Here is a 12106-nt window from a genome sequence, read left to right on the forward strand (position 1 = left end):
TGTGAACGCACCAGGACACTCGTTGCCTACTTAATTCCTTTGACGGAGCCATATCCTAGAGAGATGCGAGCGATAAAAAGTTCATGTGTGTCCTGCCGGCTTTTCAGTGCACTGGATGAATACTGCAGACAAGCAAAAGCCTCAGCCCAGGAGACACCGATATATCGAACAGAGATTGTAGTGTAAGAAGATGCAAAGCGTTTTGGTTAGTTTGAAACATGACGGAGCAACGCAATGAGGACAAGAACGGACAGCGTTACGCTGGCAACTGGGGCATCCTCCCAGACGTGGGAGAGGAAACTACACTCATTGACCTATCTGACAATAACGTAAGCCGCCAGTGCTCTTTTTCCCTTTCTCCTTTTCCCTTTGTAGCCAGAGACCTGCCTGGCTAGTCGTTGTCGGGTTTGTGTTGAATAAATCAGTTGCTAGTGTAACGCTGTCCTTGCCTGCTCAGAGTTTTCAGATGTGTCACAGAGAACTCAGATTGTTCTACACAGCCCAGTACTGGACTACCAAGAAGGTCCAGTACTGGGTCTTCTACTGGACCCAATAGAAGAAGGGTACTTGTTTGAAATATAAGCGACTCCCCGGCTGAGGCTTTTGCTAAAATGCAGGCAAGACACGTAAGATACTTTTACTTGACTTGTGTTAACAGATCGCTGTAATTTACACTTTGAGACGGCTGCTTACGTGGGCGGGCTGGGGAGCGGCACCTGGTGAATCTTCCAGGTTGCCACGGACATGGAGTTCTCGTCCGCGGCGTAACACCTCCATAGGCACTGGATCAGAGTAGCAGCGGGCACACGCCGTCGGATCATGTGCTTTTGACGCTGCTGCTGTTGAACTTTGAGCGCAAATCCAGAGCCTAGGATGCCCTGCGTTACAGTAGGAACTGGTCTCAGAGAGTAATACGTCTGCTTTCATATATGACGTGTGGTTCGGCCGGTTGGCTGCGATTGGCCGGTTGGCTGCGGTTGGCCGGTTAGCGAAAAAAAAAAAATTGCATAGTCGATGAAGACATAATGCTTGCAACTCTCTTTTCCCTAGCCATCGCGTGTTTTTCTGATATTAATCGCATCATAGCATCTACAAATCATATACTGTTATCAAGCTATTGAGTAAGGGCAAGGAATGACTTCACCGTGAGAGCTCGAATATTTGCGGTCCGTCAACGCGAAGAGGAAGACCTCACAAGACCCTTCTCCTCTTTTTTTCCCTTACAAACAAACAAACCTCAGAAGGCGATGACGATGATTCTTCCTCATAATATCTAAAGCCGTAATAGTGCTATGTACATGTTTTCAGAATTTGTAAAATCAATGGTCCAGTGCCATACTACATTGAAGTACTACAGTGAAGCACCTGGATGACACGACAAAGTCCAGTAGGTGCGGCTTTCGTATTCTATTGAGCATTCTGTTCTACATCATCAACAGGACACTTTACAGGTGACATACATCTGCGTTCAATGGCCACAGCAGCCGCACGTCCTGCGTGCAGCTGCCAAGATTAAACATAATCCCTTTGTGCTGCCGCAAACAATGGAAATATTAACTGTTACGGAATTACATAAAGAGAGAGACACTTACAGCTGGCAGAGCAAAAAACGAGATGCCCATAAGTGCGCAGAAAGAAGCGATCAACTTCCCTGGCCACGTGACAGGCACTGTGTCACCGTATCCTACTGTACATAAGGTGATCTGTCGTGGAAAATGAAGCCACTCAATGAAAGCATCAGTGGAAAGTCATCAACGAAACAATCACCGGACATCCTTCAAAATATCCATAAACGCGCACACAATATCTGACGGTGAATACACACGAGTAATTGGTTGGGCTTCCTGCGTGAACGGGCTTTATTTAATCCTGTAGAATGTCTCTGCCAGAAAAATGCGTTATTCAGTGTAGTGCACCTAGCGACGTCAAAGTGGATGAAAGGTACCGGTTTTCACTTTTGTTGCGCACTTGAATAGGAGGACGCAATAAAAGTTTTCAATATGTAAGGCAATACTCAAACAAAGGAAAGCTTTCTCCGTTGGTTTATGGAGAATTCCCAGCAGCAACATGTACAAAAATGAACGTTGGAAAAATCTATTTGAGGAAGCGCCTTTCATGGAATGTGATCAAAGACCCCGGGGACATGACATGCTCCTCGAAACAAACCATCCCGGCAAAAACATGCTTATATGTTAGGCAATCCTGTATCTGCATTGAAACTAACTGCCACGCGATAACTCCTGACGGTCTGTTTACTGATGTCGTGACTTCAGTCAGCGATGCCAGCTTTGTCGCCAAGTAGGCCATCTCAATTTGTGTACATGAAACAGAAAGAAGCCTGGTGCGCTTTGATGAATGTGTGTCTGCTGCTGGTGCGATTCTTCCAGAGTTCTTCCACGCATGATGATGATGATGATTTAGTGTTTCTCGCCTTGCACTGAGGCACTGAGGACCCGTGAAGGTGCAACGCCGTCTGAAGAAGGAGAGAGCGTACTTACCACACCCCACCACAGGGCGTCGGCGAAATTTCCGAACTTTACAGGATTTACGTCTTTCTCGGCAAGAAAGACAAGAAATGAAGAGAAAATAAGTCCTAAAAAGCCAATATACAGAGTTGTGATGAGCTCCTGCAACAAAAAAGAGACAAGGGAATGTACCTACTGGACATCGGTATTGATAATATCCGACAGTGACTCAGAACTGAACCCCCTCACAATCACTTTCACGGGACCAATAAAGTTAGTTCTCAAGGTATATCTACGCTTGTTGTGCGTTTTTTAACGTTTTTTTATAAAGTAGAAACGATTGAGGGCAACCTCGCTCTGCTGGCAGCGTGCAATTGTCAGCAATGGTAAAGACAGCAAGAAACACAGAAGAACACTATAAAAAAAACTCGTTCAAACGTGCATCACTTCTTTCTTTTTTATTTTTTTGTGCGCCCGTTTAGTTGCGCCAGGATAATTTGTTCTGTATCAAGTACCTGTCGATGCGCGTAGACGACAGAGCCAAGCAGCTTCCAAGTGCCACCCCGTCGGTCCATGCGCACCATCCGGAGGATCTGGAAGAACCGGAGGCCGCGTAGCGCTGAGGCTGCGAACATCTGTCCGCTGCTCCCCATGGCCAGCACGACCACCGAAGCCACGATAACAATAACATCTGAGACGTAAAAGACACAAGACAAGAAGACATTCACAATCCGCACTTATTCTGTTAGTTTAACGCAAGGATTTTGTTCACTTAATATTCCCCCAGAGCACCCAGGGTGGTTGTTATCACGCTCGGAAGTGTGACAGATTTTTTCCCCCCGTGTTATTATTAACTTTGAATAAAGCTGTACCTACAATCGTAGAGTACGCTCACTGAGAGACGAAGCAAATCGGAAAACGACGTGATGTGTCATCGTTATGCAAAACATGCACTCCGGAAGCGGGCACGGTGGCATCCATCCACGTAATGTCCGAGGGTTCAATGAATGCACACGCGAAGGGTCACTTATCTTGTAGATAATGAAGCGAGAGCGCTGATTGTTCAGTAGTCCCCAAGCGGGGCTGCATTTAAAACACGCGTCACTATGCCGTTCATCGCAATTGAGAACTGAAGCACTGGGGACGCCGCGATGAACATAGTCGATATATTCAGTTGACTCCATTACTTAGATCAGACATAATGTGCGCGGGCGTCTCATTTGGGGAAAAGTGTGGGGAAACAATTACCGGAGCGAACTGCTTTAACCTCCAGACTTTCCTTTATCGCGAGTTTCAGCGATGTGATGAAAAGAGTTACATGCTTGCTCTTCCTTACAAGTGCCAATATCCAACGCTAATTTAGCGCCACTGTATATCTCGCGCCGAAAGCACAGAGCTCTCCTCTGTTAGCCGAGGAATCCCAGGTGTCCGTGAACGCCTAAACGACTAGATGTCGTGTACGCCGCGTACCTCTGATTCTTTCGCTGAATAGAATACAGCGATGTCTGAGGTGCCTTCGTATAATTTAGCTGGGCACGAAGCATGAAGACAACGTTTCGCACGTTTCCACGGCGAGACAGCCAAACCCATGTTGAAGCACACTCTCATAAGGTTTGTTTGTTTGTAAGGAAAAAATTAAAGGAAAAGAGGAGAAATTGAACTCGTTTCCCGACTTGTTCTGCTACTGCTAACGTAAATTCCATTCTCCCCCCCCCCCCCCCAAAAAAAAGAAAACTTTTCATGTGCTCTACTCGCAAGTTCGCTATTCAGAAGTCCACTCTTCACATGTCATTAGGTGTTAATTGCGTGCAGAATGTTATTCTTTAATCAATGTGTATTGCATACGTCCACCAGTAGTAGTTTTTTGTATTACTATTTTACGTTATAAATGACTGTTGTTCACTTTGTCCACTTTGTATCAAGAGCGTCTGCCTACAGCAATGGTCGTGGATACACGAAATTAAAATAACACACGATGGCATGACTAAAATAAAGTACTTTTCTTGTTAAATAGATTGTGGGACCTTGATAGACATGGTTTGTTGCATCACGTTCAGAATTTACTGCACGTCAAAGCACTGCAGGTTTGCACAGCGCAGGTTTCAGATTTCGTGTCTACCGTTCGGCACAAGGGGACGGATCTTTCCCGCACGCGATACACGGGTAAACAAGGAGTGTGTCGCTCGAAAGAGCGTACTATTTGCGTAGCAGGCCTCTTCTCACCTATCACACAGAAAGGGCTCCGTAGAAAACGCAGTCTCCCCATCCATCCCTGATACCTAGACCGGCATCCTGCCGACCACAGGCGACAGAAGAACTCAATCGTAAACCAAATCACCATGACTATTTCCTGCAATGAAACAGGGAGAACAAGTATGAAAGAGCTGCCCTTAATCCGTACCTTCCTCGAGCGGTATACTGACGCTGCATGCCGCATGCGTGATATAGTACCGACAGAATCCAGACTATGCCACAATCCATATAGAGCTTGAATCATCATGAGTTCCTACACGAACCTCTTTGTCTTTGAAGTTCACTGGCGGCAATAACAGCTCTCTTCTACGAATTCTCGAAGCTCACATCGAAGAAGTTAATGACTCGTTTAATTACTCAGTCTCTCAATTTGAAGGACGATATTAGGGCCCGCTTGCACGAAGATTGAGGATTTTTCCTCAGTCACGCGTCAGGCACACGCTACTCGTGCGTAAGGCACGGAAGAATCTCCTCGACGTTCGTGCAAGTGGACCCATAGTTTACCGAGGAAGATTGTGAGGCTTTCCTCACTGCGTTTCGAAATGTCTCGGTATGCAGAACTGTGTCCTAGGTTAATTACCATCTCCCATTTGCCCAGGTTTTTTTCTGGTAGTCGCCTAACACTCCATTTACCAACAACGATACCAACAACGGTTTCAATTCAACACTGACGCAGCAACGAGGTTATCCATGAAAGAAAACCGCGTGCTACAAGAGGGAGGCACTACTAGATGTCCCGTAAAGACGAAAGAAACATTCTTTTTTCTGCTACACTTTTGAAGTAATGCGAGTCAAACGCATCGGGCACGTTTCGTATACAGTAAGCTTCACTTGCTAAACAAATGTGGAGGGAATTTAGAAGGATTGCTAGGTAATCAGTCACTTCATGTTACGCCCTATCCATGTTACCGAGGTTCCTTTTCCTCCATACCTGTCTCTCTTGAGTTGAGTTGATAAGAAAAAAATCGAGAAATATAGGCACTCATTACGAGAGCTGGCTACTCCAGATCACTTAGAAAAAACAAAAATGCCTTTGGAAATGGAACCAGCATGCTTCTAGAACTGCGGTGTATTGCGCTACTGAGGTTACTTATAGTAAATTTTGTTACACCTCTCGGTGTGTTAAAAGGGGCATTTTTGTGAATATGCGCCACATTTCATTGCGCGGGGTCAACTGCAAGGGTCCTGAACAGTGTTTAAAAAGGCATTTGCGAAAACACCCATGGGAAACAGTGTTTCCAGCGGTATATACAACCCAGTAATGGAACAGAATTAAGGAGGAAAAAAAAAGAACAATAAAAAAGAACACTGACGTAGACTGAATTGGTGTTTCCTATTCTTTCGAAGAATACACCATTTAGAAGTGTGGTTTACAAAACACGCTTCTGCGGGTGTAAAATTTGCATCACAAGGGTGTGTGCCACAGAACAAGAAACATCTGAAGTGTCAACATAAGTGATTCTCTTTTTCACTCCGGAAAAGTGTAAAAGACAACTGCTAGGACTGAGAAACGTTCGGGAGCTTCCACTTCGGAAGCCGTAGGTTGCTTGGCTGTACAAAAAAAAAAAAAAGAAGAAGAAAAGAACAGCTTGTCAAATCGGTGAATTACACCTTCCACTGCATTTCTTTCTGACACTGGTAAAAATCAGCGACCTTTACCCCGCGCGCTTAGCAGGAACCCTCTCAAAGCATAGCCATGCACTTCACTCACCATACGTAATAAGATGGCACCGGCTAGTTCTTCAAAGTCTTTGATTGTTGAAAAAACACTGAGCACCAGACACGTGAAAACCATACAAAATCTGAAAAGGGAGAATAATATGAGTTTTAAAAACGGCACACAGAAAGGCGCTCAGGACAAGTACAACTAATTGAATGCAAGTGAACAACTGGACATTCAGTGTAAATACGGGAATGTTGCAACAGAAGTGCGAGGTTGTACCTTCCGAGGAGAGCTGCTCACCGCTCTTATTATTAGCCTCCTTCGTACGTTTTGAAGGCAGCGGCCATGAAAAACGGACGGACGGCGACGGACTACCTTATATCCGCTTTAGCCGCAGGTGGAACAGTAACCGAAGTTAGCGCCAGTAACACACACTGTAAACTTTTTCACACCTTTAAAGGTGTGCGCTATGCACATTCAATCTGGTTGCGTAACATTGCATCTCCAGGATGATATTTTACAAAATTCGGAAAGCATTACTAAAGATCAAGTGTCAGTGCAAATCTTGCTTTCATTATGTCTTGGATATCGTAGGTACGAGCTAATGCATATATGCATCGCTATCGATAATCGAGCACGTGCAAGTGTCTACAATACTGTTGAACAATGTTGAGATGTTGCAAGACTGAATTTGTGGAGGACAGACAACACTCGAGTAAAGAAAATTTGTGCGAAACCGTGCTCCATTATGATGTTACCAAAATTACACCTAAAAAGGCGTGCGCCATGCACGCTATTACACCTTTAAAGGTGTGAAAAGATTTAGAGTGCAATTGCTGCGAAGAAACAGAGATATACAGTTCCCAGGCATAGAACTGAAGAATTTAACGTCAGTGTTGCAAAACGCTAGAGGAAAAACAGCAGGTCCGTATAAGAATGCCAACGCAATAATGAATGAAAGGTCGGTGGATCAGGTGTTTTGGTCGGTTTTGGTCGGTGGAGCAGGTTGGTGGGTCGTTTTGGTCCAGTGATCCCACGCAAAGTTGCGGGTTCGAAGGTGGCCCCATACCTCCTTACAGGTACAAGCGCCTTAGACGTAAGCGGGCGTTAAATACGGCGCGTCATATTTCGGCGCATGTTAAAAAAAGCCCTCAGGCTGTAATCAAAATAAAATAGAAATAGGCTGCGTAAAAATAAATAAATAAACAAATGTTAATCCACAGGCCGAACCACTGCGACGTTCGTTCATTAGCTGCCCCGCGACGTAAACCCACGAATTATCATTATCACAGTGCCGTCTAGGGATAAAAATTCCTTCCCAAAATCTCGTAACATAATGCGTTTCTAAACTATACGAGCTCGAAAAAGTACAGAGATCCCCTCAAAAAGCCCTCATGCGCACGCTAAGACGCAGAGAGAGCTTTTTCAGAGGAACCAAATTAGGGTTCAAAAATATGGGTTAAAATTCAAGACCATACGTGAAAAAGAAACAAACAAAAATAAACAAACAAAGGAATCTGCTGTGAGCAAAGCCCAGCTGCTAGAAATTACTCGCGCACGTTTCTTTTCTAGCAGCATACGGGTAGACGAGAGTTGGGAGGATAAGAAGCGACAAGTTTCTTGCATTAACCGACTACGAAAAGAAAAGGAAAACGAAGAGAGAGCGCTGGAGTGCAGTAAGGATGGGCTTCCCTGCAAGGAGCCGCTCCGACAAGGTTTCTTCTTCTTCTTTTTTTTTTTCTTTCCTTGGAGCTTTCGACTGCCTGATGACAATAGGACGTGATCCCTGCTCGTGTCCAAGTGGGTTTGTCGAGATCAGTGCAGAATGTTTCGGGAACCCATTCGATCGAGCATATTTTTGCCTCTCACTCGTATCGAATACGTTATCGAAACATGCTGGCTTTTGGCTTACTCGAAGAGTTCGAGGTAAGAGTTAGGGGGGCCCTTCTCAACTATACTATATTTGAAACCGGTAAATAATGCTGCAATATTTTGTCGTTCGCAATAATTGTCAATGAGCAGACATTTCTTCATTCGTTTCAGATGTTTGGATGGAACACCATAAAAAACATAAACAGCGTAAAAACAGTTGTACATAGCAGCGCTACCGCGTGCTCAAGCATTTTTTTTTTAGTAGAGGAGTAGTGCTCTGCTACACTTTAAAGCAGTAGCGGAAAAAGTATCTACGATACAAATAGAGTATTTACATTAAATACAGTATATATACAGATCTCTCCCTAGTATTTTTCGTCAACATCAACATCAACGACACAAATCTGGGTAGCGGCGGACGATTTTTACGCTACCGCTACCACTGTCGAAACGTCGACAGTTTTGTTAAAATACCATGTTGCAGTTTTCGTATTAAATTCCCCACAAAATAAAGTAGTTTTTGTTAACTTCTCTGTAATCAGTTGTCCACGTCTTATTATTTTACTTTTATTCAACTTCGCAGCCGTCTGATAACTCAACCTCTTTAACCTATATATATATATATAAGTTGAAATAAACGAATGCGGTTGACCACGAAAAGTAAAGGTATTCAATAAAGGTATTCAAATATATATATATATATACCTTTGCACTGCGGCCTCCAGAGGTGTTGCTAACACCCTGGAACATTGATGTCTTGCAGATACACAGTGTTTGTGCCGACCCAAGAGCGTGTCACATCCCTACGCTGTGCCGATGAGAGCCAAGAAGCTCGAAACGGCCGTCCACAGCTGGGATTGTGGCACGCTTGAATTGTATACATATGCCTCACGTGCAGCCATGGAGCATCTGCTCATTTTTATATCTGTATATATATATATAAAACGCAGTATCATGAAACTTCTGGTTGGTTATATTACGGCAAAGGAGACAAGGAGCTAAGACACAAAAAGACAGCACAGCACAGGACAGACTCAGCTTCCTAAGTAAAACTCCCGGTGCGTCCCAACATTACACAGTAATACACTGAGTTCCATACCACTGCGGTATCCTAAGGCGTGGCATTACTGCATGTATAGAAAAATTCACGAAACAAGCGAATCCTCCGTTTATGTCTGTCAGCCTGTCCGACGCTGTCCTTTTGCATCGCAGCTCCTTGTCTTCGTGTCAATTTACTACAACCAACTAGCACAGCTGTCTACGTTGAACATATTAGGAAACAGATCTCTTCTTTAGTTAAGATGCTACAAGTGCTTACATTACTCGGTGCTGAGGGAAAGCGGGTGAGTGCATCTTCGCATCTTTTCACTACATCCCTGATCCCTTTCTTTCTTTCTTTCTGCGCATTCTGTTATCATCATTGTCATCCCCCTCATATTAAACACAACGGCAGCTGGGTAATGTTCTGCCACCTGGCGCCGAGAATTTCGTCACATCATCATCAATATTTTGTTGTTGTTGTTGTTCGTGTCCTCGCTGCAAACGGCCGTGTAAGACAACGTAGTTTTCCTCGAACCGTATATGTTCCTCTTTTTCCTCCAATTTAGCGAAATGTAATACGTCGCCGGGAACAGGTCCGCTATCTTCGTGGAAAACAGTCGTTTAGCGCGTAAACGTAGGTGTATGGCTTTGCCTCCTATGTTCTTTGATCAATGCAGTCGTCCTCTCCACCTACTGAAGGTTGACGTAGGAGGGAACATTAAGAACGCTTGTGACATTACTTTCCGGCAACGTGGTGACAAATGCTAGAGCAATTCTTCAGTGCTTACACAAAGTGGAAGCAAATTTACAGTGTCGCGAATCTTGAAAGACTCGTGACAACCACGAACGAAGGCCCGGTTTACTTCTTCACAGCACTTCACATTCATTTCCCCACGGATATTAAAGGCGACTGTAGCGCGACTGCTTATATCATGCTTGTCTTCACAGCAGACGTAGATAGGTGTCTGCTGGGGTGAGTGTTGAATGATGCAGAAGTAGTTAAAGTGTTAGAGAACGATGGAAGCAGAGGAAAAGCGAGTTGTTTCGCATTTCTCTTTTTGTGTTCTACCATGAGCGTGTGAATAATTATTATAGTTGTTGACCAACGTGTTACTTGCAAAAGTTTCCCCAACAGCAGTGATCGCGAGAGCCCCGTTTGAAGTATGTTCACTCCACACGCGAAGAAGGAATCGACAAAAATAAAATTATTCTCCCTCATCTCAATCCATAAAAATTCGCCCAGCGAGCTTTCCAGCTTGATTCATGACCGGAATATTGATACAATACTTTGGACTGAAGCTTCTATTTCGCTTCATATTTCGTTATGCAGAGCGAAGGGAAGCGAGACTTGAATGAGCATGAATCGCCCTCCAAAGTATCAAATCGCTCTCAAAGTATTCTTCTTATCCGCTATTCAAAGTATCCGCTTATACGTCACGTATATCATACCCTCTGCGACGTCTGCACTACACGTGCGTATGCTCACGGTATATTGTTCCATCGCGTCAGTAAGACACGCGGACCTGCAACATGAACTGGACCACCGTGGACCACCACCACCACCACCACCACCACCACCTTAGAGTCACTCAATAAGCTACGCTGGCGCAGCGTAGTATCCAGTGACTCTACACCGTCTTATATATTCCAGTGTTCCCTCTATTAAAACAGGCCTCTTCTAAAAGTCTTTTCGTGCGATAACATTTTCTGGCGGATCATCGGTTCTAACCCGTATCACTAAACCCGATTAAAGTCGATTTTCGTCGGACCGTGATTGATTGATTGAGAGAAAAAAATAAAATGGAGACCATCGTCGGACCGTTTGTTTGTTTGTAAGGAAAAAAAGAGGAGAAATTGAACTCATCACCCGACTTGTTCTGCTACTCCTAACATAAATTCTCACTCCCCACCCCCAAAAATACTTTTCATGTGCTCTACTGGCAAGTTCCCTGTTCACATAGAAAAGGCGAAAGATCAATGCGCCGATTTGAAGGGAGACCAGAGCATAACTGTTCTCCCCTTCCCCTCCCTCCCTTTTTCCTCTCCCCTGAGCAACATGCCGCCAGCATAGGCAGGCAGACCGCTCGTCTACCCAACGTTACGCCCCCCCCCCCCATTCACATGCTCGTCGGACCGTGTTAATAGTGCGTTCTACTGATTGATCTGTGTTGACATAGGTACGGCGGTACGACAACTGGAAAAGCTGACGGTCTATTATCAGAGAGCGCCTGATATGGTTCCCTCCGCGTCTTAGTCATTCGGGGCCGTATATGCACTGGAGCTACAACTCCTTTTGCTCACGGCCGGAACACGCAAGAGGAAACGATGCGGCGTCTTACGCTGAGCAGGTTCGAACCAGAATTCAAAGAGCGTATACAGGGTGTCTCAGAAAATGTGCCATTAAATTATAATAATAATTTTAAAAAATGCCACCTAGAATCATGGGGCCAACGGCACTTGTTCTTACTAGGTTTTTGCCACCTCCTGATGTGAATGTCATCTAACTTAATTTTTGTTGCGTCAGTTTTTACGAACTGAACTCGAAAATTTGCCAAGTAAACGTCGCCTTTTTACCCCACCACTGTGAAGCGCGTGCCGAAAATAATCAAGTAAAGATAATAGACACGGATATTGAGGAGCTATCCCATCAGGAAAAAAAAAAAGAAAAAAAAAAGCAGAATATCATGCGTTTCGGAGAGCCCATAGCCTAGCGCTCCATCACTTTTTACGCGCCCTCGCTCACATTCAGACGAAAGGTAGTTGCTAAACCCAGCCCACACAGGGATAGTAGAAAAGGTAAAAGTCTTGACAT

At 44.6% G+C, this 12106-nt stretch overlaps 1 protein-coding gene across 3 annotated transcripts in view; it reads right to left on the reverse strand.

Annotated features, from left to right (window-relative positions):
* LOC135401141 (potassium voltage-gated channel subfamily KQT member 4-like) overlaps nucleotides 1–12106 on the reverse strand; it is a 430735-nt gene that overhangs the window by 24478 nt on the left and 394151 nt on the right. For all 3 annotated transcript variants that reach the window (XM_064633346.1, XM_064633348.1, XM_064633347.1), the window contains exons 2-7: nucleotides 6430–6520; nucleotides 4689–4815; nucleotides 2981–3156; nucleotides 2499–2627; nucleotides 1593–1703; nucleotides 694–878 (exon numbers count right to left, since the gene is read on the reverse strand). In XM_064633346.1, the coding sequence (XP_064489416.1) occupies nucleotides 694–878; nucleotides 1593–1703; nucleotides 2499–2627; nucleotides 2981–3156; nucleotides 4689–4815; nucleotides 6430–6520 (819 nt within the window). The remainder of the gene's footprint in view (nucleotides 1–693; nucleotides 879–1592; nucleotides 1704–2498; nucleotides 2628–2980; nucleotides 3157–4688; nucleotides 4816–6429; nucleotides 6521–12106) is intronic.

The sequence above is a fragment of the Ornithodoros turicata genome, chromosome 7 (assembly GCF_037126465.1).
Source record: "Ornithodoros turicata isolate Travis chromosome 7, ASM3712646v1, whole genome shotgun sequence".
NCBI lineage: Eukaryota > Metazoa > Arthropoda > Arachnida > Ixodida > Argasidae > Ornithodoros > Ornithodoros turicata.